Source organism: Phacochoerus africanus, chromosome 7 (assembly GCF_016906955.1).
Source record: "Phacochoerus africanus isolate WHEZ1 chromosome 7, ROS_Pafr_v1, whole genome shotgun sequence".
In the NCBI taxonomy this organism is placed as follows: domain Eukaryota; kingdom Metazoa; phylum Chordata; class Mammalia; order Artiodactyla; family Suidae; genus Phacochoerus; species Phacochoerus africanus.
In genome coordinates this window covers 2,556,905-2,584,579 of record NC_062550.1, presented here as the reverse complement: position 1 = coordinate 2,584,579, position 27,675 = coordinate 2,556,905, and the positions used below count along the sequence as shown (strand labels likewise).

General features: G+C 61.1%; 1 protein-coding gene across 3 annotated transcripts in view; it reads left to right on the top strand.

The window, feature by feature from the left end:
- Positions 1-15,519, top strand: part of TBC1D22A (TBC1 domain family member 22A) — a 255,450-nt gene extending 239,931 nt beyond the window's left edge. For all 3 annotated transcript variants that reach the window (XM_047785951.1, XM_047785952.1, XM_047785950.1), the window contains one exon: positions 13,781-15,519. In XM_047785951.1, coding sequence (XP_047641907.1) covers positions 13,781-13,909 — 129 coding nt within the window. In that variant the 3' untranslated portion in view covers positions 13,910-15,519. The remainder of the gene's footprint in view (positions 1-13,780) is intronic.
- The last annotated feature ends 12,156 nt before the right edge of the window (positions 15,520-27,675 follow it).

The window sequence follows — 27,675 nt, the reverse complement described above, 5'->3', positions numbered from 1 at the left end:
ATGGGGCCAGTCTGGCTCAAGAGACTGGCCGGGGGAACCTGTCCAGGGGCTTCTGGGCCGCCCTGGGGGAGTTGGCAGAGCGGGGTGGGCGGTGGAAGAGGCCGGAGGCTTTGCGGCTCTCAGGCCCCATGTCCAGGCTGAAGATGAGGCTCAGGGAAGCCAGGGGACCCCAGGGTTTGGACGCCGACTACCTGCAGCCCCTGCCACGGTGCTCAGGAGACCCAGGGGTCCTGGGCTGGGCCCCTCGCCACCACCCCCCGTGTGACCAAGTGGCCACTTACCCACCTCCTCCCCACCGAGAGGCCGAGAGGAACTCTGGGGGGGGGGGGACAGGTCCCTGTGGGAATTGCTGCTCATTCCAGCACATCTGGGCCCCTTGGGGTGGGGGCTGCAGGATCCAGACAGGAGAGGACACGTGGTGCCCCCTGCAGTGCAGCACCCTACAGGCCCGGCTCACCCACCCAGAACCCCCGGCAGGGTCCAGTGCAAAGCTAACAGACTTGGCCACAGAGTCCCAGGCTGGTCAAGTCCTCGGCCCTCAGGCTGCATAAAAATAAAGCAAAATGAGGACTTCCCACTGTGGCGCAGTGGTTAAGAGTCTGGCTGCAGCGGCTCCGGTTTGATCCTTGGCCCAGCTCAGTGGCTTAAAGGATCCAGCATTGCCGTCACTGCTGCTTGGATTTGATCCCTGGCCCAGGAACTTCCATATGCGCGGGCGTAGCCACGAAAAAACTAACTAATTAATTGAGCAAGGTAAGATGAAAGGAACTGGAAGAAATCTGCCGTAAGATCCACTTTCAATCCTAAACGCCCTCGATCTGCACAGAATGGTCGTCTTGTTACCCTTATTCATTTGAGGGTTTTCAGGGCAAATATGATAGGATTTCTCAATTCAATTTTGGGGTGTTTGTTTTTTGCGATAAAGCACATTGATCTTTTAACTTCTCATGCAAAGAAAAAATATTTGCTCTTCTTTTATTTAGTGTGTCTGATTCTCAGCAAGGCTGGCGGGGTGGAGGGACCTGCCGGTGGGCTGCGGGGCCTTGCAGACCCCTGGCCTCCCGCCCTTCGTCTCGCCCCTTGCGGCACACAGACCCCTGGCTGCCCCTTGTCAGGGGGCCGAGGACCCCACTAAGCCCTGTCTTCCCTTCTCCGCTGGGCAGGCGCTCCTGGGCACTGTCTGCATGAGCTGGGGTGCCTCCGCCTCCAGCCTCACGCTCTGCGCCCAGAGCAGGGACCCTCCCTGCCCAAGGTGAACCTTGGCGGAGAGCAGATTGCGTCCCTCTCTGGGGCTCAGTGTCTCCCTCTAGGATGGGGGGCCCCCCAGGGTTGTTGCAGATGCAGGGAGAACACAGGCGGGGTGTTGTCGCCAGTGTCACTGTCACCCAGTAGGATTCCTAGTCCCCAGTAATTCAAAGGCTTGGGAACCTGGGAGATGCTGCCTGTGAACCCACTGTCCTGGCCAGGGAGTCGGGACGTAGAGCAGCTCAGGGTTACCCCCCAGGCCCCCCTTCCTGAGGAAGAAGTGCCCAGGGTTACAGCCTGTGGGAGGGGCCTGCTGCAGGCTGTGTGCCCTGAGGTTCCAGTTCCAGACACACAGTCCCACTGGCAGGGCAGTGGGTCAGGCAGTGGACAGCAGGGACCTACAGTTGGCGTGACGTGGACGTGTTTTCCTGGAGAGGCCAAGGGTCTGCAGCTCTAGGCCCCTGCTTGGCCGGCGGCGCCTCTGTGGGGAGGCTCCAGGCGCCCCCCTTTCTCATCCAGGTCCTTGGGGAGCCTCTGTGGCGTTATTGGACAGCTGTGTGCTGCCCAGCAGTCTGTTTGGCAGAAACCCAGAACGCACGTGTGGCCAGTTCCTGAGTCTGTGGCCAGTGCATCTGGTGGTCCAGCCTGGAGTTGAGCCCTGTGGCCTGGCAAGGCCCTCGTAACCCCCACACGGAGCTTTGCTGGAACTGACTGCGTGTGTTTCACCGAGTGTGCACAGGGTCACCCCGGGCTCTTGCCGCAACTGTCTGGGTACCAGGACCAGGCTCCCAATGGCTGCCCCCCCGCCTACCTGCCAGGCAGTGTGTCTGGGGCAGAAGCTGCTGATGGAGGCACCTCAGAGGATGCCGCTGGCACCGCCGTGGGGACCACGCGTGGCCACGCCCCACACACGCCCTTTCTGGGGTACGTGCCTGGGACCTGCCTCGTGTCGAGATGCCCGGGAAGCTCCCAGCTCCTGCATCCCTGTCTCTTGTTCTGTGCAGGGAGCTTTGAGACTGTGCTCCCAGGGGTTCCGAGAGGGGCTGTGTGGAGGGTGACCCACTGGGACAGGTGGGACGGGGTCTCAGCGATGAGCCAGCCCCTGGCCGCAGACCTCCTCCCCGGCTCTCGGTCGCTTGGGAGGAGGCGGGCATGCCGGCTGGGGTCCCGTCTCGCTGGGGGTCATGCTGGTGCAGGCTTAGCCCGCGCGCACGTTTGCACCCGTGGGTCACTGGGGCAGACCGTGCTCCAGTGCCGTGGTCTGTGTCTCCAGGTGACCCCGTCACCATAAACTCAACTCCCGCCGGAACACGCACCCCAGCCCCTGGACCTGCCGCAAAGTCAGGTGACGTGACGGCTCCCGTTCCCTGATCACTCTGGACTAGAATCTCACCCTTAAACACCAGGCTGTGGCTCTGCCTGCTCCCCTGCTGCATTAATGTCCACTTAATCTTTGTCACATGGCACCTCTGGCACTTGGGAGACGGGGGGCCAGGAGCGGCCACGACGCCCCACACGACGCCCGGCGGTTCTTGACGCCCTTCCTCCTCCCGGGCAGCAGTGCACGTGATTTTGAGCAGGAAGTGAGGCGCGTGTGTTTAGGAATCAGTGGAAATAACCAGCTCGCCCCGGCTCCGCATGTGTGTGCTGAAGTGTCGCGTCTTTCTGGCGGCCAGTGGGGCTCCACCCGGGTCTCCCCGGTCGCGTGTGGGTGCGTTTCAGGAAGCGGGTTGTGTACCTGGAAGCTGCCCTGGGCTGGCAGCTGACCAGCCTGGAGGGGGGCCCCTTCCCAGCTGCCCTGCACCTGCAGCCGGAAGTGGTGGCCTGTTCCTGGGGCTGGTCCTGGAGGCTCCAGTGAGGCTGCTCTGGGCCCAGGCTGGTGGCGGGCCCTTAGGCACGTGATTCCCCCTGGCACAGGGGTGTGTCAGTGCAGTGAGAACTCAGTCCCACCCAGTATATGTGTCTCTCCCGACCACCAGCCAGCAGGCAGCCTCGAGCGCGTGCTGAGTTGGAGGGGCCTGGGGCTCAGACCCCGCACCCGGGGTTAGGGCCTCACAGGTCACCTGCCCTCACCACCCCAGCCCCCAGGCGGGGGTCCAGATCCGAGTGACACTGTGAGCTGCCCCACTGTTTGCGGGTCTTCTGGGGCCCACTGTGCCCTTCACAGGCACGTTTCAGTTCTCGGAACAGCTCTTCCGCAGGGCGGGGTTGTCCTCAGGCCTGGGGCTCAGAGATTGACCCACCTGTGGCCACATAGCCGCCTGGACCCCAGGCCATCCAACCCCACACCCAGCTGCCAGCCTGCTTGCCCCAGACAAATGCCTCAGGAAGTCAGCCTCCCAGCCACCCCCTCGGAAGCGGGCGCCAAGAATCTGCGAGAAGAAATGGCTGCGTGAGGGTTTTCCCAAACGCCTGCTTCAAGGTGTGGGTTTTCCTTTGTTAGTCGAGGTTAGTGTTGGGGGTTTCTTTGGAAGGTTGGGTGGTGTGTGTGTGGTGTTTCCTGGGGCAGGAGGGAGGAGGCAGGAGAGGAAGGGCTGCCTTGGCCGCTGTCCTCACCGAGAGACCCCAGCTCTGTGTGTCAGCTTCCACCAGTTCCCAAGGAGACCTCAACCTGCAATAGGGGGATGTGGCTGCAATTCCGCTCTGTGAAGTGGTTTCCTGGCACAGGACGTTTTCGCATTTTTATGCATCAGTTTGATCAGTGACAGGGCTAATGGAACATAAGCCTCCTGTGTGCTAGGCCATCTGCCAGGCAAGGGAGCATGTACCTAAATCTGCCACAGTTGTGGCCCCACAGGCTCAGGCCAAGGCTGGCTGCTCGTGGGCCTTGCTGGCCTCCAGTGGGGAGGTGAGAGCCACAGGCCTACTTTCAGGACTGTCCCAGAAGTTGCTTTATTTTCATATTTCATTTTTCATCCATCCATCCTCCTACCTGCCCATATACCACCCCTCCATCTGTCACCCAAACCACCCACCCACCATCCAAATATCCATCCATCCGCCCATCTCTCCGTCCATCCACCCACCCACCCATCCACCCCTCCATCCCCATCCATCCCCATCCATCCATCCATCATCCATCCACCCACCCATCCTTCCATCACTCATTCATCACCCATCCATCCGTCTTCCATCCATCTACCCACACGTCCATTCATCCATCCATCCATCATCCATCCATCCACCCATCCTTCCATCACTCATTCATCACCCATCCATTCATCATCTGCCCATCCATCCATCCACCCCTCCATCCCCATCCATCCACCCACCCATCCGCCTACCCACCCATCCACCCACCCTCATCTCAACGTGTACTTGGGCACATGGCTGCTGCTCCCGGTTGAGCACTGTTGGGCCTCGTCCGTCTGAGTCTTTGCCCTCGAGGAAGCGAGTCATACAGCAAAGTCACACGCAGGCCCCGAGGGTGACTGCCCCATGGAGGTCACCTCCCCCGATGGATGGGTCTCTGGAAAGAGACAACGCAGACCTCTGCTCTGGCCTTCCGGAGGCCCTCTTCTGGCAACCCAGGCTCTGTCCCCCAGGGGGGTGCTGTGCTGGTGGGTCAGGCCCTGGAGGCCACCTCTGCACCCCACCTCCATCCCAGCTGGCCAGCTTGAGCCCGGCAGAGTCCACCCTGTCCCCACGGCCCTTGGAGCAGATGGGGGTGAGGCAGGGAGCATCTATCTCTTCTTGCGACCCCTCTGAAGTGATGAAGAGAGAAGTGAAACTTTTGCCCCTGAAAGCCCGTAAATCTCAGGCCCAGAGTACTTGATGGCGACCCTTCGATGTTCCTGAAAACAAGAGGAAAGGGTCCTAACGGAGCCGAGTCGTAGCCGGGGTGTCCGTGCCGGGCTGGTTCACTGGGTTTGAAGGGCCTCCAAGAACCAGCTCGCGTGGTAAGCGTCCCCGTCAGGGTGCTTGTCCTGCCACTTGCGGGAAACGTTCCCCCGGAGTGATGCCCACGCGCTGCCCGCTGTGTGGGAAGCACAGGACACGAGGAACAGCCGGGCCCGGGGGAGCGTCAGTCCCTTCCCAGCCACCCCCCTGTCTTGTCCCCGCAGACCGGCACATGCACGGAAGGCCCTGCCCAGAGGGGCGTCCGCAGGGGTCGAGCCAGGACCGGAAGGGTGGCTGTGTGGACCGGTGAGGCGTGGTCCCCTGCTGCTGCCGCAGGTGACCGCTGGGCGCCTCACACGGGGACCGGTCGGGGAGTCGGGGCGCACGTGTCGGGGAGGTGCTGGCGTTCACCTGCGCAGACCTCTTGGTCGTGGGCAGACTCACTCTAAAGCTTTATAGGAAGGGGCGGAAGGACCCAGAAGGGCCCACACAGTATGGACACGGAGAAGGGGAGGGTAGGTCACTGCGGCGTCCACACCGACGACCGTGTGTGTTGGCAAAGAGGAGACACACAGCCCCGTGGAACAGAACCCAGAGCCGGGGCCGGGCCCCGAGATGAGAGCCAGCGGCTCTGACAGGGCCCAGGCCGCCCAGCAGTGCAGAGACGGCCTCCAAACAAGCAGTGCCGGAGCGGCCGCCATCCGCCTGCAGGAAGGTGAGTCCAGACACGACGCTGCCGCCTTCCCTCGATGACCTCAGCCTGGGACACAGACCCCAACGTGAGACACACAGCTGCGCAGCTGCAGGAAGGTGGCTGAGGACGGAGCCCGCACGCGGCGAGGCCCCTCCGCCAAAGACGGTCCGTGAGCAACACAGTAAAGCTGGACTCGTTAACGTGAAGTCTTCCGTCCTGCGAAGGACGCCGTCAAGGGAATGAGAAGACGGATCCCGGGCGGGGGGTGGGGGGTGCTCTTTGCAAGCGCGCCCGAGCAAGGGCCGTTTCCATCCCAGGAAGCAGTCGCGGTTGGCTGCGCAGGGCCTGTTTCCTTCCTTTGGGCTCCTGGCTCCCAGGGTGAGAGGGGTGGCCCTGGCCACACCAGTGTGGAGGCCGCTCTGCATCTCCCCTCGGACTCCCGGGCCACGGAGGGGTCACTGTGAGAGCAGACGCCAACAGCTGGGGAAGTCCAGCCGGTCCTATAACGTATGTGGCAAGGACAAGGCCACCATGCTAGTGGACTCGTGACCTTGGTTCCGCCGCAGGCCCACCTCACTCTGGTCCGGATGCAGCCTCTGAAAGTGTGGCCTATTGTTGTGGGCTGTCCTGGGGCTGTGGCTCCAGCTCGGCCCTGCTGGCGGCCCCTCTCCCCGGTGGGCGAAACCCTGGGGTCGCCACAGTCCCCCGGGGGCTGGGGACAGTTCACCGAGGGGCCTGGGCCTTCGTGGGAGGCCCTGGCCCCCTGGGTTGAGGAGGACCGAGCTTGTGAGAGCTCGAAGCCTCGTGGCCTTTCCACGTGGCCTCTCGGAGCCCGGCTGTCGGGAAGGGGAAGAGCGGCCTCCAGCCGGCGCCCTGGCTCGGGACAGCCCTGCATGCAGCTTCCTTGGCCAGCGTGGTCCCCTGTCCCGCCCCCAGTGCAGCCCGCCTGATGGTGGCGGCCTTTTCCCGTCTCCTTGGGCGTCCCCCAGTGTTCTTCCTGAGCTGGGCGTTGCGGGGCTCCTGCCACCACCTCCCTTCCCATCTTCCTCTGGGGAGCGGGCCTTGTTGCTCCGGCCGCCTTGTGACGGCCGGGGAAGTGCCTCTGGGTCGAAGCGGAAGGAGATGCTGAGTGTTGTTTCTTTCTTTCTTTCTTTTTTTTGGGTCTTTTTAGGGCTGCACCTGTGACATGTGGAGGTTCCCAGGCTAGGGGTCAAATCAGAGCAATAGCCGCTGGCCTACACCTCAGCCACAGCAACGTGGGATCCGAGCCATGGCTGTGACCTACACCACAGCTCACGGCAATACCGGGTCCAGATCCTTAACCCCCTGAGCGAGGCCAGGGATTGAACCCTCAACTTCACGGATACTCGTTGAGTTCGTTACCTCTGAGCCACAACGGGGACTCCCGAATGTTGTTTCTGAAAGAGGAGCAGCCTGGGTGGGATGGGAGCCGACCAGGGCCAACCTGCAGGGACCCCCAGCCTGCAGGCCAGGGCTCGAGGCCGGGTACGAGTGCCAGGGGTTAGGGGGCTTGTCCAGAGCAGAGGACTGTGGGGAATGGTTGTCTTTTGGAGACAAAGCAGGCATTGCCGCGTGTGGGTGATGGATAGGGGAGGGTGGGAGATGGGGGGCGGGGGCTGGGTGGGGTCATCCACTGGAGGATGGGTGGGCGGGGGGCCGGGAGGGGAGCTGGGGTTGGGGGGCGGGACCGCAGCCCCAGGGCCCAGGCGCCAGGACTGCGTAACAGCTGCTGACCGAAGGCTCAGGCTCGCAGCCGTCTCCACGGCGCCTCCCCGCTGCCCGCGCTGAGAGCCGTCCCTGCTGCCCCGTAGACACGTGGGGCTGGGGCCTCCCTCCTCTAAGTGGCCGCCCTCCCCCACTGGGCGTTCTCGGGGTCCCGCTCCTCCCCAGCCGCCCGGCCCCACACCCCACAAAGCGGTGGGGTCTCTGCAAGGTGGAGCTGGCCCTGATCGCCGTGCCAGGATTTTAAACATCCTCTGTGTGCGGATCCAGCGCCTCCCAGCCACGCGCAGAGACATGAAACGGAGAGGCCGGCTCCAGCGGGCACTCGTGGCAAGCTGGTGTTTTCAGGACCCAGCCGTGTTTTCTCCTTAGAATTCCTTTTTTGGCAAAGAAGCATGGAATTAATTGCAGGGACAGTGCGCCTCCCGGAGCCTCAGAGGCCTCTCAGAAGATCCCTCTGTTGCAGTGTCACCTTCCATTTCCCGCCTTCTGGAGGACTGTCACTGACGAGCTGGCCAGCCTGGCAGCTGGCCGTCCATCCCAGCTGGCTGTCAACGTCCTTCTATTTTTAGCCCTGGTTTGGTTCAGAACTTGACAAGATTTTCAGACTAATAACTGGATTGTCAAAGAATCAGCTGTCACGGGACGGTCTGGGCGGGAGAGGGAGGGAGGGAGGCGGGAGGCGGCCTCGGGGGGCCCAGCGCCGCGCAGGGACCAGGACCGCACTGCCCGTGTGCCCGGCCCCTCCCGGAAGGTGTTAGGGTGTCCGAGCAGCGAGTCTCTTCCTGGCTGCTGAGGTCCGAGTCTGGGGGGGACGCGGGAGTGGACGTGGTGGGGCGGGCCCCCAAAGACCGTCCCCCAGGAGGAGCAGCGGCCGGTGCAGCCTGACATTTGTGTGGCCACCTTCACATCTGCTGCCCGTCGGGTTGTGTTCTGAGTCTTGGATCCACGGCTAAAGGGCGTTGAGTGTGATAACGGTTAAAAATAAGAGGCGGAAGGATGAGCTCTTCATGGGTACCTTTCCTACAAGGGTCTCTGGGCGTGGACGCGGACAGGGTCTCAGTTATTTAACCGCCCCCCCATCCCCACCCCCGCCGCCTCCAGAAGCATCACAGGCCTGTGTCCGCCCACCCAGCCACCTTCCCCTGGTGGTATCCTCTGGTCTCTTGGAGGAGGAGGGCCCAGCCAGGACCACGTCAGGGCTGACTACCCGTCCAGGGCTGCCGCGTCCCAATAAGACGTACTTCTAAGTGCTGGGGGGAGCGTGGGGACATGCTGGAGGGGGCAGCCCCCTCTGAGCAGGTGGCCTGTCCAAGAGGCAGGGTCCTGTCAGGGTCAGGGCTCAGGAGGGCAGCCTCGGTGGGGTTGCAGCTGCCACTTGGCCTCCTGGGGCTCCCAGGGTGGCCTTCGAGGGGCACCGGAACTGTTCGACCCGCCCCCCAGTGTCCTCAGCGCTGCCAGCAGGCACCCCAGCCCCGCTGTGGTGCAATCCAGTCTCAGCCCCATTCTCTTCCCTTTTACGCGTTACCTACCGGAGCAGGTATTTTATGCTGAATGCGGATCCACACCCCAGCAGACCCCACACAGGCGGGAGTCCAGATGACCCATGGCTGCAGCAGCTGTCGGGCCAGGACTGTGACCTTGACCTTCGGCATGCATGGTCCCTGGAGACTGGCTTGGGGGGCCCAGACGGGCATGTCCTGCCCAGAGGGCGGGCCTGGCGCAGGTGCTCTGCAGAGCCCAGCCTTGGCCTCGTGCAACCACTGCTCCCGTTGCCTGAGAGCCAGGAGTGGCAGCAGGGGCCGCTCCCGCGTGCCAGGCGTCGTGCTCAGCCCGTGCGCCACCCCTCTGGTCCTCAGCACAGCCCTGGGGCGCTAACGCACTCAGGGACCCCGGGTTCCGTGGGACACAGTGACATGGGTGACGGTAGACTGGGGGCCACTCTTGTGGCGCTTTCTCTGCACCAAGATCGGTTCTGAGTCACCGATCCTCTGACCACCCCCCACCCCCAACCCCGCCTGGAGGTCACTCCTGTCACTGTCCCTGCCTTGGTTTCCAGGGCTCCTGGCCACCTCTGCTTGGCGGGGCCAGGCTTGTGTGCCATGTGGGTGCCAAGCCACCCAGGCCCTAGGCTGGGCTTCCAGCCTCTCCTGCTTGGTCCCAGCCGTTCCAGAGCCATGCCCGAGGCCTGTCCTCCAGGAGCTCGGCCCTGCTCCCCGAGCCTCAGTGTCCCCACGGCCTCCCCAGGTGCAGGGCTGTCCTCCTGCAGACGGTCAGGGCTTCCCGGTGGCAGGTTCGCTGGCCAAGCTGCACAAATTGACCGTCAGACTTCAGGGGAAAAGTGAATTATACCAATTAGGCCTGTTAGCTGTGTCGCGCAGGGGCTGCTGTTTCTCCTCAGTTAAGCGGAGAGGACGAGAAGAGTCGGCAGGTGGGCCCCGAGCCCGTCACCATGAATTTCCCTCCGCCCTGCGCGGTGCCCGTGTTTACGCGCCTGCATCTGCTCTGCCCCGCGCGCGGCGGGGGGGCCGCGATGACGGGGAGCGTCCGGTGGTCCTCTGTCCACGGGTCCTGCGGGGATGGCCTGGCCTGGGTCGTCGCGGCCGCGCTCCCCGGGAGCCGGAGGCCGTGTCGGGCGCGTTAGGGCCGCGCTGGGTCACGCCCGCCACGTGGGAGAGCTCCCGGGAGCCCCACCGAATGGGAAGGATTAGTATTTTATTGAATCCTGTGCATCTAAAATTCAGCCTGTGATCAATGGAACAGTTGGGGAACATTTCACAGGCTTGTTCAGACTCCGCGACCTGGTGCGTGACCGCAGCCTCCCCGGGACCCCACGCCGGGTGGGCAAGCGGGGCCACGGCGAGAACGGCCAGCTGTCGGACCTCAGTGTTGGGCTCACTTCTCCACGAGGGCAGGGCCGCCTGGGTCGGGTTCCGCCACGTGGTGCCCAGAGCGAGCAGCCACGCCGGACACTCGGGCCGCCCCGGGTCTGTTGTCACAGATGAATGAGCAGAGGAGCAGACGGGAGACGGCGCTGGCCCCTCTGTCGTTCTGCCGCAACAGTCCTGCCTCCCCCCTTCCATCAGGGGAACCTGAACCTGCATCAGGTCAGGGTGCGGGCACGTCCCTTCTCCGCAGACACTCTTGCTCCCGTCGAGCAGGGCAGGGCGTTCGTGTCCACCAGGAAGAGCTCTTAGAGCCTGGAGCTCAGAGCCCTGGGCACCAGGGAAGGAGCCTCTTCCAGGCAGCCTGGCGGGTCCTGCTGGCTGTCGTGAGCTTGGGACGGTCAGGTGCGGTCCAGACCTGGCTGTGTGATGGCCCAAGTCCTGCACAGGGCGGACAGGTGAGGGTCCTTCTGCTCTGTGCACAGAGCAGCTCTCGCTTGACCACTTCTGGGGACTAAGTTACAGACCGCGCCTCTGGATCCGACCTCAGAATCTGACAATTGAGCTCTAAGATGCTGAAAAGCAGTGTCCTCGCTGGTTCCTGGGCGCCCCTCGAAACACCCCCACATAGCTCGGTCACGCAGCTCCGTGGTCAGGGTCTAACCTGCAGCCCGCGGGGCCGCACACATGCTGCGTGTCGTTCCTCAGGGGAGGCGCTGACTCCTCGAGCGGGCTGTCCACTCAGAAGTGCATTTCCTCGTGGGCTTGTTTGCCAGACGATCTGGCGTTTCCCCCCCTCATCGTCTGTTCAGCAGCAAATGTTCTGGAGCTGCCGTGGTCATTACCAGCGCCGCCGACGGTCCCTGAGCAAGAGTGGCAGCAGGTGACTCTCACCTGTCAGGGCACGCTGCATAAACTGAAAACCCTGGGAGGGAGGGCCGTAGTGTCCCCATTTACGGATGAGCAAACCGAGGCGTGGAGCCGTGGGACTGGCCCAGGGCCCCTGAGCCGTGACGTGAGCGCAGGGCTGGCATCTGCAGTGCAGCCCCCTTTAAAAGTGTGCGGGCTCTCAGCTGCCGCTGCTGCCTGGTCGGCACCTCGTGCCGGGTGCTTCGTGTTGGGGACGCAGGGACACATGGGCCTGTTGACGTCCCAGAGGAGACAGGTTACTCTGTGTCCCTGCAGAGTTCTGTGGGGCCGTGATGGGGGAGGGCCTTGGACTCAGAGCCTCCACGTCCAGCTGTGGCCTTGCTGCCCACACTCTCGGGAGCCTCTGCCAGGGGCCAACCAGACGGAAAACCAGGGCCCTGAGAGGGGACCCTGCCCACTGCCCTGGACACCAGCGTGTCACCGTTTCGTCCTTCCTGGGAAGGCAGCCGGGAGGGGTCACCATACCCAGCAGAGAGCAATGTAATCGCCTTGCCGGAAAAAATGAAACCCTCTTGGCGAGAGATCCCCGGAGCCGGGGACATTTTTTGCTCCTTAATGCTGGACAGCTCACCCCCTGGAACCCACCGGAGGCGGAAGCCGGCCCCTGCACCTGTTTACGGTAGTGAGCACGGGAATGTCCCCGCTCTGGCTGCCACCCCTCGCTCTGCCCCCCCTCACCCAGGGACTCTACCCTGGCCTCTGCCCTGCAATGAGCCCCCTGGCTGGGGCGGCCCCGGCAGGACCTCCGCAGGGGACCGCCGGGTAAAGGACAGCCAGCTACAGTCCACGTGCTGGTGCTGTGGCAGTCACACCGCTCATCACACGCAGAAGCAGGGCAGCCAGAGGCGGGGCCGCTGCCCTGGGGGCGGTGCCGAGACTCCCGGGGACAGTGAGGCCGGTCAGGAGTGGGAACTTCGGGCCTCCGGGCTGTGTGACGGTCCCTCGCGTGCCCGCGTGGAGGAACGCGCAGGACGCAGGCTGACTGCGGGCGGCGGGGGGCACCGTCGCTGTGGCTTTGCTGCTGGGGTGGCGTCCCGTGGACGCAGGAGGCAGAGAACCACGGGACCCTGACTCATCTTTGGTTCCTAACAAGGTCGCCAGCAAGCCTCGCGTTAACCGTTTTATCTGCTAACGTGGTCACAGCCCTGTTTATGGAGAAGTCGAGATTAGAAAGCGAACTGCCCTCACGGTCTGCTGGACCCGGCCCTCCCTCCCGCCACGCGACCCTGTGACAGCGAGGTGACCGGCGGTGACCGATGGCCCTGGACCCAAATGACGTGGAAATTGCGGCGGAGCTCGCGGCCGGGGATGCACCGTGGCTCCCAGGTCAGAGACATCTGTGCCCAGCGCGTGGGCGAGACAGGCCTCTTTAAAACAGCAGTCGGCGTTTAAGGGCGCGTTTGGCTGTGCTCCTGCCTCGTGCAAAGGCCAGCGCATAGATTTTCCCTCCGTTAGCACTGAGGCTGAGGCACTGGCCATTTCTATTCCCCTCCATCCAGTGGGCCTTCGGGACGAAATTAGATTCGAAATTGAGTGTGCCGTGGAGTCGGCGAGCGCCCGCCATGCGAGGGTATTGCTCTCACCTTGCAAGTAGCGGGGTCACGATAATATGAAGCGAAGTGGATTAAAAATAAAACCAAAGGTATTTATTTACGACCTGCTCAGGATTGGATTGGCATCCGTGTAAGTTGCATCTAATGGGGAAAGACAGCAGGTTGATGTCGACGTGTCCGCGGGGACCTTCTGCCAGGGAAATTTGCTCCGTGAATTCAATTTAAAGGCCCCCAGAAAGTGTCCAAAACGCAGAAGGAAATGGGACCAAGGAAGGAGACGCAGCCACAGCGAAGCCACGTTAGCGGAGAGTCCCGTGCGTGGCTCGTGCTTTGGGAGTGGGGACAGGACCCTGTGACCTGGGGGGGCGGGGCACGAGGACAGCAGGCCTGGCACAGGGCCCCTGCCTCGCCAAGTGCCAGCCCTGATGCCCCAGGCGGAAGCTGGGGCCCCCTGTCTCAACAAGGAGCCTGAGGACCCAGGTGGGCGGCAGCCAGCCTGGCCCCCCAGCCAGGGTCTGAGCCCAAGCCTGGCTTCTGGGTGGCTGCCCTGAGTGCCCACAGCTTAGCTGTCCCCATCCGGACGGCACCCGGGCCCGGGAGGGCTGGGGAGGCTGGTTGGCAAGGCTGCAGCTGTGACGTGCTGGGCGGCGGCCCCTCCGTATCCCAGCAGCTCTGGGAGCCGTGCGGGTGCTTCCTTCTGGCTGCAGGGCTTGGGGCCTGGCGGGGTCGAGTAGGGGGTTGGGGGAGCACGGTTCATGGGGGCCGGGCAACTGCAGGGCCCCCTCTGGCTCACCCACTGCGGACGGTGATTTTCTCAGAGCTCCAGCTGCGGGGACAACCCCCTGCCCCACGCCAGTACCTGCTCTGACCCGGGCTGTCTCTCTCCCCAGGAGCTGCTGCTCTTCCTCCAGAACCTGCCTACAGCCCACTGGGGCGACGAGGACATCAGCCTGCTGCTGGCCGAGGCCTACCGCCTCAAGTTTGCCTTCGCGGACGCCCCCAATCACTATAAGAAATGAGCCCGGCCCCTACGCACCAGCTGGCTGTAGGCCTGTGGCCGAGGAGAGGCCTTGCTGGAGCAGCTCACCAGGACGGGGCGCCAGGTGTGGCCCAGGGCCTGGCGAGGGCCGGGCAGCTTCTATTTTCTGAGATACCAAAGAGAGCCAGGACAGGGTCCCGGCTGCGTGAGGCCGGGGAGTTCAGGCCTCCCCTCCTCTGACCCTGGAGCATCTTTGCCAAACGCCCTTGGGGAGGCCTGCTATCCCGGTGCCCGGGCACAGGGAGGGGGCAGCCATCCCGTACCTACTTGGAAATTTTGAAATTCTATTCTGTTGAGTGAAAGAGAATAAAATACAGACCAAGTCCTAAGCGAAGCGTTGCACTAACCCTGAAGCCCTGTGCTCTCCAGGCCTCTGCATTTGGCTGTGTTTCTGTGCCTGACACTTTGTGTCCCCGTGTACTTGCTTTCTCGGCTCGAACTTGGCAGGAGAGCAGAAGCCGAGAGCCTGCGGGAGGGGCTCTGGCTGCAGCAGGCGGGGAGCAGAGCGAGGGCTCTGGAAATCGCCTTACTTTCTGTCCGCAACCTCTGATGAGAGAACCGTGGAGCCCGCACGCGACTGGACCATCCTGCCAGGAGGTGGCGCATCTGGCTCAGCGGGGCCACCTGGACAGGCGGGGCCAGCCGCTCCTGGTCATCATCCGAGCCGTGGCCAGTTCTGCTCGGCCTGTGCCCACACCCGCACCCACTCGGGTGGCCCAGGTTCCTCTTCCTGCTGCACCTCGGAGGTGTTGGTCCCTGGGGCAGTGAGCCCAGGTGCCAAAGGGCCCAGCCTGGCCTGCCCGGGATTCTGCTGTCACAGGAGCGTGGCCGCCAGTGGCATGGACACCCCTGTGGGGCTCTGGGCCACAGCCACAGCCTTGGACCCCCGAGCCCAGGTCAGGCTCCCGACCTCAGCGGCCACCTCCGCCCTCAGCCACTCACCTGCTGGCAGGCGTTTCTTCCTGCCACGTGCCAGCCCGCCTGCAGCATCCAGGCCCCCGCCCTGTCTTTGCTCAGCTCAGGTGCCAGGATGCTGCCCGGATGCTGCAAAACTGAGGCTAGGAACCGAGAGACACATGTGCGCTGGGCATGTGGTCCTTTTTTATTAAAAGGGTTCTTGGGTGCTTACATGTGCCTGGAAATCAGCACAAATATTGTGCAGGTGCCAGAAACTCCCAGATCAGCAGAGGGACCTGCTTGCCTTAGACGAGACGGGAGCACCCCCTCCCCGGCCGGGATCAGGGTTCTGCCCCCACCAGCACCCCTGGGCCCCCAGCCCACAGCTGCTCTCCCGCCGGGAAGAGGGACGTCCTGCTTGGCCCCCGGGTGCTGCCCGCCGCAGCTCAGGTCGTCTGCACGGCTGCGGGGTTGGGGACACAAGGGCTGTTCCGCTGGAGGCCGGTTACTTGTCAGGCAGGAAGGCACCACGGGGCGCAGTGAGGCTCTGAGCTGCGTGTGTGTGTAAACCTGGAACAATCCGGAGGTGTTGCCAGGTCCTGGGCGTCTGAGCCGCTCTCTCTGCAGCGATTAAAGCTGCTCTGTCTGGAATATGATGCACTAAAACATGGAATAAAGCTGCGGTGAAACCCCTGGCTCGACCCTTGATTCAAGCATCTCCTGAAGGGCCGGGTGCCCGGCCGTCTGGTCTGAGGCCAGGCGGTGAACCACAGCCAGGGCCCCAGCCCGGTCCTGCAGCAGCCGCTGGACAGCCTGGGTTGTGGGCCTCTCCGTGCAGCCCCTCTGCCAGGCCCGGCGTGGGGCGCAGTGCCCACAGTCTTGCTGAAGCCCCCCAGGATCTCACCGGGAGCTGAAGGTGCAGGCCGGGCAGGACACAGACCCGGACTGAATCCCAGAGCCAGACCTCACCAGTCAGGGGGGCCGGATCCAGGCCAGCCCTTGGCTGATCCTCTGCCAGGCCTGGGACAGAAGGGGTCTCCCCATGTGGCCGCCGACTGTCCAGCACCTCCCCTCCCTGGGCGTCTGGGGCCCTCCCCTCCCCGCTCCTAGGACCCAGTCTACCTCCCGCCTCTGCCACCCCCATCCTCCCCGTGTCCCTGAAACATGAGCCCCAGGTTCTCAGGGCTGCCTTCCTGGTGCCCCGTTCTCAGGGCACCCCGACTGCACGTCCCCCCCTGGCTGGGGACCCCTTGGCAGCACTTTGCTCTCTGCCGTCTGGGGTGGAGTTGCATCCCCACGGGCGGGCTGGGGACCCCGGGGCCTCTTCACCTCTCCTTCCCGCTGAGGCTGCGCTGAGCAGGGCTGACCCTTGCAGACCCCTGGGCAGCTCAGGATTGCAGGATGGGGACCTGCTCTCTCCTCCGCGGTCGGGAGGCGACAGCTCAGCAGCTGGGGACATCGGCCATTTGCCACCCCCCCTCCTCCCCTCTGTCCCCTTCCTGGTGCCACACTAGCCCCACAGGGTCTGCCCCCCTCAGCTGCAAGGCCTTGTCTCCCTTGTCCGGTGGCCTCACCTCAGCTCAGTCCCTGGCACAGAGGTGATTTCAACAAGGACAGCCAAGGGAGCGCTTGCAGCCACTCTGTGACCATGAGGCCATGAGCGAAGCATTTAAGCCCTGAGCCGTTGCACAGACAAACTAAGGCCCATTATTCATTTGGTAAACAAAACAAACTGTATACTCAAGGAAATTTTGGATGAATGCATTTAAATTTTTTTCTCTTTTTTTGGTTACCCCATGGCACATGGAGCTCCTGGGCCAGGGATCCATCAGATCTGAGCCATAGTTGTGACTTACGCCACAGCTGTGGCAAGGCGGGATCCTTGACCCACTGTACCAGGCTGGGGATCAGACCTGCATCCTAGTGCTGCAGAGATGCCGCTGATCCCACTGCACCGCAGTCTTTGTTTTTTTTGTCTTTTTAGGACCACACGTGCAGCATATGGAGGTTCCCAGGCCAGGCGTCGAATCGGAGCTGTAGCTGCCTTCCTACACCAGAGCCACAGCAACACGGGATCCGAGTCGCGTCTGCGACCTACACCACAGCTCACAGCAATGCTGGATCCTTAACCCACCGAGCGAGGCCAGGGATCGAAACTGTAACCTCATGTTCCTAGGTGGTTCGTTACCCACTGAGCCGCTGGCTTTTTAAAAAGCCAAATACTCAGATGGATTTTTTTTTTTGAATGACATAAGTTTTGATGTATTTTAAACATTTTTTGGAGTTTAGTTAATGGACGGATATTTTTATAACTGGGAGTGGTGACAGGCTGTCTGAACTCGGTGCCAGTGGCCAAAGCAATAAAGCAAAGGCCTGATGCTAACTCCTGTAGCACACTCTTCGAAAACACACCGCAGTGACCAGCAGAGCAGAGTTCGTGAAAGGAGCCCTGGGAATAAAAACGGTCCAGTGCAAAAATCAGACGCCGTTAAAGTGAAAGAGTCGCAAACGTCTGAGCAGCTGAGCGACCCCCACTAGGCTGGTGGTGATTTGTCAGCAGCAGAAAAAGCAACGCACTCTTTCACTCTTCGTATTTTTCCCCCGAAGATTTGGCAGTGATTTTTGCTCTTTCTACCTTAACACTGTGACGTGTGACACCAACAGCAGCCCGCGTAGCGCAGACCACGCAGTGATGCCAACCCCCGGTGCCACCGCCTCTGCCGCGCACCCATGGCCCACGCCTGCCGTCTCCCCGTCCCCCCGTCCCAAGCAGGACACCGCCCTGACTTGGGACACCACAGCGCGGTTTTGCCTGTTCCGAATCGTCTTTCGCACACGACTTTTCAGTTTGGGAGGCTCTGCAGGCGGGCGGGTGGCTGGGGTTCGGCTTTTTCTGTTGCCGTCGTGTCCCTTCTGGGCTGGGGCCCCAGGCTGTCCGTCCGCTGTGGGCGGACACGTGGGTGGCTTCCGTTGCGGGGCTGTTGTAAAGGCCGCACTTGGTGGCGCTGAACGTGTGCGCCCTTCCCCTGGGGACCCTCGCTGGGTTCTGCTGGGTGTTCATTCAGAAGTGAGAGGACAGCGCCGTGTGGCGTGCGTACCTCCCACTTGAACTGAGGATGACCCGCTCTTTCCCAAAGTGGTTTCCAATCTACATTTCCGCCAGTGGCCTGCGAGGGGCCTCGTTCCTCACGTCCTCACTGCCAGCTCCCCGTGTGGTCAGCCTTGGCCGTTGTCGGGGGGGGGGGGACCTCCACTTGTCTCCATCAGCCTCGTCCCACCCCTGCTCAGAAAGTTCACGGGGCCTCTCTCCCAGCTCCCCTTGTTAGGCTAATACAACCATTTTCTCATGTCATTAAAATTCTTCAAAAACATGATTTTAATGACTGCATAATATTCTGGTGCCTGCATTAACACAATTTGTTTATTCCCTTGGCGGCACATCAAGTTGCTTCTTTTTTTTCCTACTGCAGATGATGCTGGGATCAGCGTCTGCATTTTGCACCCTTTTCCATTAGAGGTTTCTCGGGGTGGGGGTTTCAGTCATCATTGCCCAGCGGGCAGCTTGGCTCGGTGACCACTGCCCTCCGGTCCTTGGCGGTGGCACTGAGTGGCTGCAGACCCGCTCACCTGCTCTCCTTGAGAACAGCTGAGGAAACACAAGTTTGAGAAATTATCTTAGAAGTTAGAGATAACTTTTGAAAGTAGAGAAATGGAGAGTACACCTTCCAGGAGAGGAAGAAGGACGCTAATGAACCCCACTGATCACAGCAAGAGAAGCAAGTGAAGGAGATGGGGAGATGCCTAGAAAAAATGGGGCGAATAGGAAATACTAACCTGGTCCAGGGAAGGTCCGATAGGCACGTGATCACCACAAATAAATTACTTAAACTCACCTATTCGAAGATATTCACATTATGCTTTTAAAACACCATCATAAAACCCAACAATGTACTATTTACGTGAAATACACCTAGAACAAAATGGCCCAAGGTTTGAAATTGGAGGATAAGAAGATAAATGTGAGGGAGTTACTAACCAAAAGAAATCTTTTGGCCGAGAACATCTGTATTCTTCTACAAGACTTTTGAAGAGCCTCTAAAAGGACCCAGGGGCCTGTCCCGTGATGAAGGGAAGGCCTCAGGCAGGCACGGGCCTGTGTAAAGCGAGGGCAACTTGGCCCCGGCAGAAAGCAGAGAGCGGTTGGGAGTTCCGGTCGTGGTGCCGCGGGTTACAGATCTGACTGGCATCCGTGAAGATGTGGGTTCCATCCCAGGCCCCACTCAGTGGGTTAAGGATCCGGCGTTGCCGTGAGCTGTGGTGCAGCTCGCACACGCGGCTTGGATCTGGTGTTGCTGTGGCTGTGGTGTAGGCTGGCAGCTGTAGCTCTCATTCAACCCCTAGCCTGGGAATCTCCATATGCTGCAGGTATGACCATAAACCGCAAAAGAAAAAAAAAAAAAGAAAACAATCTTTCCACAGAAGAACTGGCCGTGTTAACACTTCTCTTATGAAAATGTGGCCAAAGGAAGAAAAAGGTTTAAAAAGAGAGATCGGAATAAAAATGATGGTTTGATATAGCAGAGAGAATTTTGCTCTCCACCAAGAGATCACACATTTGTTTCCAGCCTATGAAAAACATTTACAAATGTTTGGCCTGTTATAAGGGAAATTTCAGTAAACCTAAAGCCTCGGCAGTACAGAGACACATACATTCTGGCCACAATGCAATGATACTAGAAATGAAAACCAAAGGGAGCATTTAAACGCCAAAGCCCCCAACACCCCATATACATAGAAATGATCCACTAAAGTAAAACTGGAGTCACACTGAAAGTTACAAAAGGATAGTGAAAGACTGAAATATCAAAACTTACGGGGTGCTGCTAAAGCAGAAATTAGAGGAGACTTTATAGCCTTAAATATATCACTGGAAAACAAATATTTAAAAGAATCCAACTCAACGTTCAACTTAAGCTGGAAAAATGCGAGCAAAAATGCAAAAAAAAAAACCCCATAAGGATTAAAATATAGAAGCAGAAATTATTAGACTAGAAAAAGAAACACGAATATTAGAAATGACTGATAAAACCCACGTTAATTTTTAGAATAGACTAATAATGTAAGCAGGGATCTTTGTTTTGCAGATGGTATATCTTCAGCATTAGAAACAGCACGTGTACATAATAGGACTTGAATAAATGTTTGTTGAGTGAAAAAAAAAAACGTGTCTGGTTTTCACCCAACAAACATTTATTTTTCTAAGGGATAAAATTTAACCACATTAAGAAAAGAAAAAAAAGGAGGCAAACTACAGAAGCTGAAGAGACGTTAAATATCACAAGCATCAGAAAAGAAGACGAGACGCCACGGGGAGAAAATATTTTCAAAAGACGAATCTGACACAGGACTGTTTTCCGAAACACACAAAGAACACTTAACAATAAGAAAGCAAGTGACCTGATTGACAAATGGGCAAAAGAACTGAACAGACACTTCACCAAAGAAGACACACAGATGGCAAATAAGCATCTGAAAAGATGCTCCACACCCTCTGTCACGGGGAAAATAAAAACTAAAACAGTGAGACATAACCACGTATCTGTCAGGGCGGCTAAAATCCAAGGACTTGACACCCCCAAGTTCTGGCAAAGGGTGTGGAGCCACAGGAACCCTCATCCGTGGCTGCGGGAATGCAAAGTGATGCCATCACTTGGGGAGACAGTTGCGTGATTTCTTAGAAAACCACACGTCCTCTTACCATGCGGTGAAGCAGTCCTGCTCCTTGGTGTTTACCCAAAGGCATTGAAAACGTGGGCTCACACGAAAACCCGCAGACGAAGGTTTGTTCGTAATTGCCCAAACTTGGGGACAACTGAGATGTCCTTTGGTGGGAGAACGGATACATGGTGGTCCCTCCAGACAATGGTCTATTATTCACCACTAAAAATAAATGAGCTATCAAGCCTTGAAAAAATATGCAGGACCCTTAGAGGCCTTAGTAAGTGAAAGAAGCCGAAGTGCTTTATGATTCCAGCTCTAGGCCAGTCTGGGAAAGGCAATGCCATGGAGACGAAGATCAGGGGCTGCCGGGCGCTGGGGAAGAGGGAATGGACGACAGAACTCAGGGGAATTTGAGGGCAGTGGAACCTCCCCGGGATAGGATAGTGGTGGATACACCTTGCTGTGCACTTGTCCAAACCCAGAGCGAACCCCGACGTCTGCCGTGGGCTTGCACGACAGTGACGTGTCACTATAGGTTCATCCGCTGTAACAGAGGTGCCACGTGACAGGGGGTGTTGAGAGGAGGCCCTTCCTGTGTGGGAGGAGGGAGTCCCTGGGAGACTCTGCTTCCCGTGTTGCTGCAACTCAACAACTTCTCTAAAAGACAGTGTATTAACTTAAAAAATCACAAATGCATCCTATGAGCAGCTTTGTACCTATGAATGTGAAAACCTGGATGAAAAGGACAATTATGAGAAAAACTGCACATTACACAAATTCGCTGAAGAAGGAAATAAAAACTGAGTAGATCAGTAATCACCAAACACCTTGAACAGGTGGCCACGCATCTTGCTTGCCAAAGGCAGTACAAGCCAGGGCATTTTGCAGCCTCTTCTGCTAAACCCCAGCAGTCAGAATTTAGCAAAACCATGCCTGGGGGGCTCCCGTGCAGTAGGGGTGGGGGCTTGAAGGCTTGGCTGCATCTGACCAGCCTCGGACCATGACTGGGTGGCCCACAGTTTTTACAGCTGTGAGGCTGGCTTTTCGCTTCCTGGCCTGGGCCGCTGCTCTGGGTCCCGGAGGACCCGGGAAGGCTCCCTGTGGGGCTTTAACCGAGGAGCGGTTCCGGGATGCGCTGAAAGTGGGGTCCTGCAGGGCAGCCTGGCCTTGGCCCACACCCAAGGGACTGTGGCTGGAGGAGCTACAGAGGAGGATTTGCTGCCTTTAATGTTTTGTTTTATTTTTTTTCCATCAAGTCCCAGGCCTCCGGCCCCCTGTGTGCTTTGCGGTTACCGATGCAACTTTTATCTCGAACTGCTCAAGCCTGTGCCATCCTGCATTCTTGTGCCTTTGCACTGGAGTCGGGTGTCAGAAGGAAATGAGCACCTCAGGGTGTCCTGGTTAATTACAAGCTGTGACCAGGGCCTCCGTGTCCAGCGACCCGCAGTGGGGTAGGTTTATCTTGAAAACACACGGGAAGAATGCGGGGGGTGCTTAGTGTCCACAGAACACGGCCTCCTCTTGGCCGGAGAGCCGTGGGGGGAGGGCCTGGGATGGGGGCGCCGAGGGACAGGTTTCCTTCCGCGGCGACCGGCCCAGGCTGAGGGGCAGGAAGGCCCGAGTCAGCGCCCGAGTGGAGATGCACCCGGACGCGTGCCCCGGAAGGGGCATCAGATCAGGACCAGGGGGGGCCAAAGGGGAGGGCCCAGGGGGCCCAAGGGGAGCAGGTGCAGCGGGTCAGGAGAACGGCAGCCGCCCCCCTAGCGCCCAGGCCTGGGGGGCAGCACCTTGGAGAGCGGCTGGGGTCACACTTGCCCCCCCCCCCCAGCGGTCACAGTCACGGGAGCCAAAAATCAGGCTGCCTCCCTCTCTCCCGCCTCCTTGGTTTCTTCAGAACTGGGACCACCCCCTGCAAGACCCCTTGTGGCTCAGGGTCGCCCCCCAGGCCTCTGACTGGTCCTTGATAAGATTCGAGGAGAGAGTGAATGACAGGTTTTGGGCTCCCCAGGGGGCCACGGGACTTGCCAGGGTGAATGGCCAGTGAGGCCTGGGCTGGCCGGGACCCCAGGCCCCCAACTCACACACGCAGCGGCCCCCCCAACCCCCCGGTATGGATTAGGGTCCACGGCAAGGGCCGGCACCGAGGGTCAGGGCAGAAAGGACGCCCAAGGTCGCGCCGGTACGCGAAGACGCCGGAGCCCAGGGGAACCCAGCCCAAAGCCCAGTCGTCCCCACGGTGGCCCCTTGGTCATCCCAGTGGAGTCGAGCCCCCAGAGCAGAGATGGCCACAGCCAGGCCTTTGTCTCCCTGGTGACAAGTGGCAGGAAGCCTGTCCCTGCTCCCCACTCTAGGCGGGAGTCTCTTAATAAACTCTCAGTGGCCACTGTCCTCACGCGGCTGCCACCACCGCCTGGGGATGCTAATGGGGAGAGGGACCCAGGGACAGCTGCCCTGACCCGGCGATTAGAAATAATTGGCCACCCGCAATGCGAGGGGAAACGTGCTCTCCTTCAGCGTGTCTGGGAAATGCGAATTATTCTCCTGTTGCCATAGAAACCGAGATACGTTCCCAACATCTTTCAGATATTTAATTTTGTGAGCCCAGGGATGACCCTGTGAGCTCTGCTGAGAAGCGGGAGGCAGAGGGAGGGGGGGAGGAAGTAGGGGAGAGAGAGCCGGCGACGGGGACAGGGACCCCGGGACCCGGGAGGCTGAGCCCGGCGGCCAGCACCCACAGAGGGCAGTGTCCTGAGCTTCGGGATACGAGGTAGCTTCTGTGGGAAGTTGGGACGCTGGCTGGGCTTGCAGACACCTGTCCCCGCCTCCCTCAGGACAGCCGCGTCCAGCCCCGGTGCCCCCCAGGCCCTCCTCCCTCCCTCCTATCCTGTCTCCTGGCCTGAGGCCCTGCCCACTCCTCCTGCCACCTCTGCCCAGAATGGCCTTCTCTGGCTGGGAGATCCCTGTCTGTCCTGAAAGCCCACTGTCAAGGTCTCCAGGCCTGGCTCCATCCCTGTCCCTGGAGACCCCACCGCCCCTCCTCCAGAAACCCCCCAGGCACCAGCCCCCCTTGTCTTAGGAGACAGCGAAGGGCCTGCTGCCTCTGTCCCCACCTCTCGGCAGGGAGAAGCCTCTTGGTAGAGAGAGGCCTCAGCCTCCCCCCCCCCCCGCCACCCCGCCCAGTGCCCCCTGGGGAGGAGCAGGGCGTGAGCTGGAGGAATCTTGCAGGGCCAGCCCCTTCAGCCAGCACAGGAGTCCCGAGCCCAGGTCATCAGGATTTCCTGCAGTGACCAGGAGCCCGCATGGCCCCCAGGCATGCCCTGGTCACCCCCTGGTGAACAGGCACTTCATTTGGGGGTGTGGAGGGAAGGAGCGGACATCCTGGGGGGGACTCCGGGTGCCCGGTGGGGGCGGGGCGGGGTGGGGTGGTCACACCTGCCGTGTGTGGTCCGTGGCCCCCTCCCTCCCTTCCTGTCCGCGCCTGGCAGCTCTGTGAGGACCGTTTCCTGCTTTTATCCCAGGTTCAAAGAAGTTGCTTAGAGATGGCTCTGGCATTTTGCTGAGAGCGGTGGGAGAAGGGAAAAATGATCAGCCTCCAAAAAAATCACCACTTCAAACTGAGCTGTTTAAACAGCAACATTCTAAATTAGAGGCAGGTGTGAAGATAGAAGAAACACATCCATCTCCGAGCTTCAGAGGGAGGCAGCGAGGGAGGTGGGGGACCTGCCCTGGGGCTCAGGATGGGTCAGTGCTGGGGCGGGGTGGCGGGGGCGGTGCCCCAGGGTGAGAGGGTCTCCTACGGCCGCTGCCGCCGGACGTGTATTTCCCAGGATGAGGGCTGTGGCAGCCGGGAGGGACCTGGGGGGGCCGAGGAAGGAGCAGGGGCAGGGCTGTTCCCCAGGGTGAACCGCAGCCTCTGGGGTCCTGGCAAAGTGCCCTCCCCACGACGGTCTGCCCTGGTCGCTTCTGCCCCTGCTTTCGCTGGTTCCGGGGCAGGCAGGAGAGCGGTGGCCCGGGCCCTAAGCTCACTCCGCTGCCCTGCACGGGCCCCCCTGTTTAAAGAGGGGGAAACTGAGGCCCAAGACAGCGAGGGCGGGGCGTCCGGTGACGCCGCCAAGGTCACACCCCCAGCGCTGGCGCCGGCTCTCCTCCCCCCCAGGGTCTCACGCACAGGGTCCCGGGCCCCTGAGTGTGACCCACGCCCGGGCCGAGGGTCCCAGCCCTGCGTGCTCACCGCGTGGTGGCGGCAGAGCCGGGAAACGGAGCTCCTGAAAGATTTCCATCGATTTGCCAAATTAATGTTTCAGTTCTCCACGTCGCGGGAGCTGTAATGAAGTGTCAGCGGGAGCGAGGGCTAAAGGAATGAATAAGATGTCTTTTATGGTGTCATTACATCTTATAACAAGATTTACTTGTCAACTTAAAGTGTCATAATGGAGTAATTCATCTGCTGACCTAGAGAAGACGTGCGGTTCAGGGTTCCGGGCCAACAGTTACCCTGGGAAGGTTAGGGTGCATCCTCCGGGCTGCCTGCTTCCGGCCCTCGGGCTCCCTGGCCCTGCTCATGGCGGCAGGCGGCCTCCGTGCCGTCTGACCGCAGGCTCAGTGACTTGGATCCAGCCGGAGTGCAGGGCGGGGCCCGGTTCCTCCCCGACCCTGGGTCTGAGCTTCCTCGGGTCCTTTCCGTCCGAGCTCGCTCACGCCTGCCCTGTGTTCAGCCCTGAGCTGAGGCCCGAGGGAGCCCAGGGCCCCAGGGCGTGACCTAGAGTCACTCCTCCTGCCTGGGAGGGGCTGGGGCCTCTTCACAGAGAGCAGGGCGTTTCAGCCGGGCCCCGAAGGATGAATAGGAGTTTGTTGGATAGAAAAGGACATTCTGGGGAGAGAGACGAGCACAAGCAAAGGCGAAGGAGGGACCGACTGGAGGGCCAGCCTGGCAGAGCCGGGGGGTGGGGGTGGGTGGGCCTGGGTGGGGGGCAGGGAGGGGCAGAACGGGCTGGACACCGAGGCCGAGGCTGGGATCAGCCCCTGGGGCCTTGAATGGCTGCGCTGAGTTCATCCTGCAGCAGCAGGCCAGCGGGAGTGACAAGTGACAGCCCCTGGCAGGTTCAAGGCGTGTCTCGAGCGAGGGGAAGGGCCGGCCCTGCTGTGGCCTGAGGTGGGGGGCCCTGGGAGGAACTGTTCTCAGGTGGGGTGGGCGGGAGGTTAGCTTTGGATGCGTGGCCTCGAGATGCCTTTTGGGTGAAGGTGACCAGAAGGCCTTGGGTAAAGGGACTGGAGTCTGAGGGGCACCCAGGGGCCAGGGACGCACCCAGGGTCCCAGGCATTCACACCGCAGGGCAGGAGCTCCGCAGGGCACAGGGCAGCAGGAAGAAGGGACCAGAACCCGTGCGCTTTAGAGGGCAGGGGAGGGGGCGTCTGCAGGGCCTAGTGGGGGAGGGGAGACTGGGGGGCTGGAGCGTCTTTCTGAGGACCCGAGGCTGCTCTTTGAACGGGACTCTGTGAGGGGCTGTAACGGCGCCATCCTGGGGGGCCAGCCTGGGGTTCCTGCTCCTGCATCCCGAGCCTGGGCTACTGCCAGGCCCTCCCGCATCTCCTGCCAGCCAGGAAGGGTCTCTGAGAAGCCCCCAGGCCTTCCGTCTCTCAGACCCGCTCACCCCCTTGTGCTTCCTCGTGTCCCCTCCGCTTGCATCCCTGGGGTGGGGGGGCAGTTTCCAGGACAGGACCCAAGGCTGAGTGTTGGGGTAATGGCCACAGAGACTCCTGCCCGTCCCCCTCCACGGGGCCCGTGTGCTGTCTCCTCACACCCTAACTCACTGGACACGGGCCTCCAGTGGCCGTGGCTGTGGGAAGCTGGCACATCAAGGCCAAGGGCGTCTGCATCAGCAGCACGGGCCTCCCCACTCCTGCAGCTGGGCCTCACCCCGTGGGCCGCCCCGGCCGCCTGCCCAGGTCAGAGGGCGCGCGGAGAGGGCCCAGCCTCTGGGGCTGCTGACGCTGGAAGGGCTGCCGCTCCAGGTTTGGCTGGACCTGGCCCGGGCAGGAGCTGGCTGTGGCCACAGGGGCACCCACAGAGGCAGGGCCCAGATCTGTCCAGGGGAGCCCAGAGGGGACGCCCCATTCCAGCCCCCGACACCACCTACACCCCGTCACTCTTCAGGGAGCTCCCTGCGGACCCCACCACAGGCGCGCCGTCCCTCCCCCGGCTTCCTGAGGCTGTTTTGCTGACCTGCAGAGTTTCCAGCAGGACAGCGCATTGCTCGCTCAGCCCGCTGAGGTCATTAATTTATACAACCTGGAAAGGGCTGTCGCAGTAACATTAACAAACCATAAATACCTGCTGGGCCTGGAAGGTGACCACTCCATCCGCCTTCCTGGGGCGGGAGGGGCGTCGCGGGAGGTATTGCTCCTCTGTTGGCGCAGCCTGAGGGGCTTTGCTCTCTTGGGTGGGTGGGGGGCTTCCTGCTGCTGGAACCAGGCAGATCTGCAGCAACTGGCGGCCTGCCGTGAGAGCCCTGCCCCCCGTCCTGGTCTGGGGTGCCCTGGGGGCCTGGGCGTGGCCTCCACTTCTGGGGGCTCGGCTGCAGGAGCCCCCAGGCCAGCCCTGTGCTCCAGGCTGGACCCCAAGGCGGGCGCCCCCTCCCACTGCAGCCTCTGCTTCAGCTCAGCCTTTCTGGCCACCTGATTCTCTCCCACCGCTGGGAGTCGGGCAACGCCAACACCAAGCTTCTCCCAAAGGTCCCCTCCCTGGAGGGGACACCTTGCCCCTGCTCAGCCCGCTGGCGGTCAGGCTGGGTGGGTGGTGGCCGCAGCACACGGAGGGGAGGGCGAGGGGGCAGGAGACCCCCACCTCTGCCTCTCTGCCCGCCCCTCCCCTGAGCTCAGGCCAGCGTCAGCACCAGGGCCCCGGGGGCACTCGCTGTCCCCCGCCTGACTTTCATTCTCTCCTCGGGGACCCGGCCAGCACCCTCTTGGTGATCAGGTCGGGGAGGCAGGACAGGCCTGAGGTCCCAGATCCTCACGGAGGCAGAGGCGGGAGGTCCAGGGCAGATCGCTGCCCTCTTTCCCTGGACCTGGGGGCTGTGCCCGGGGCCGCCCTGTTCTTGAACCCGGGCCAGCACGGGCGTGCTTCCA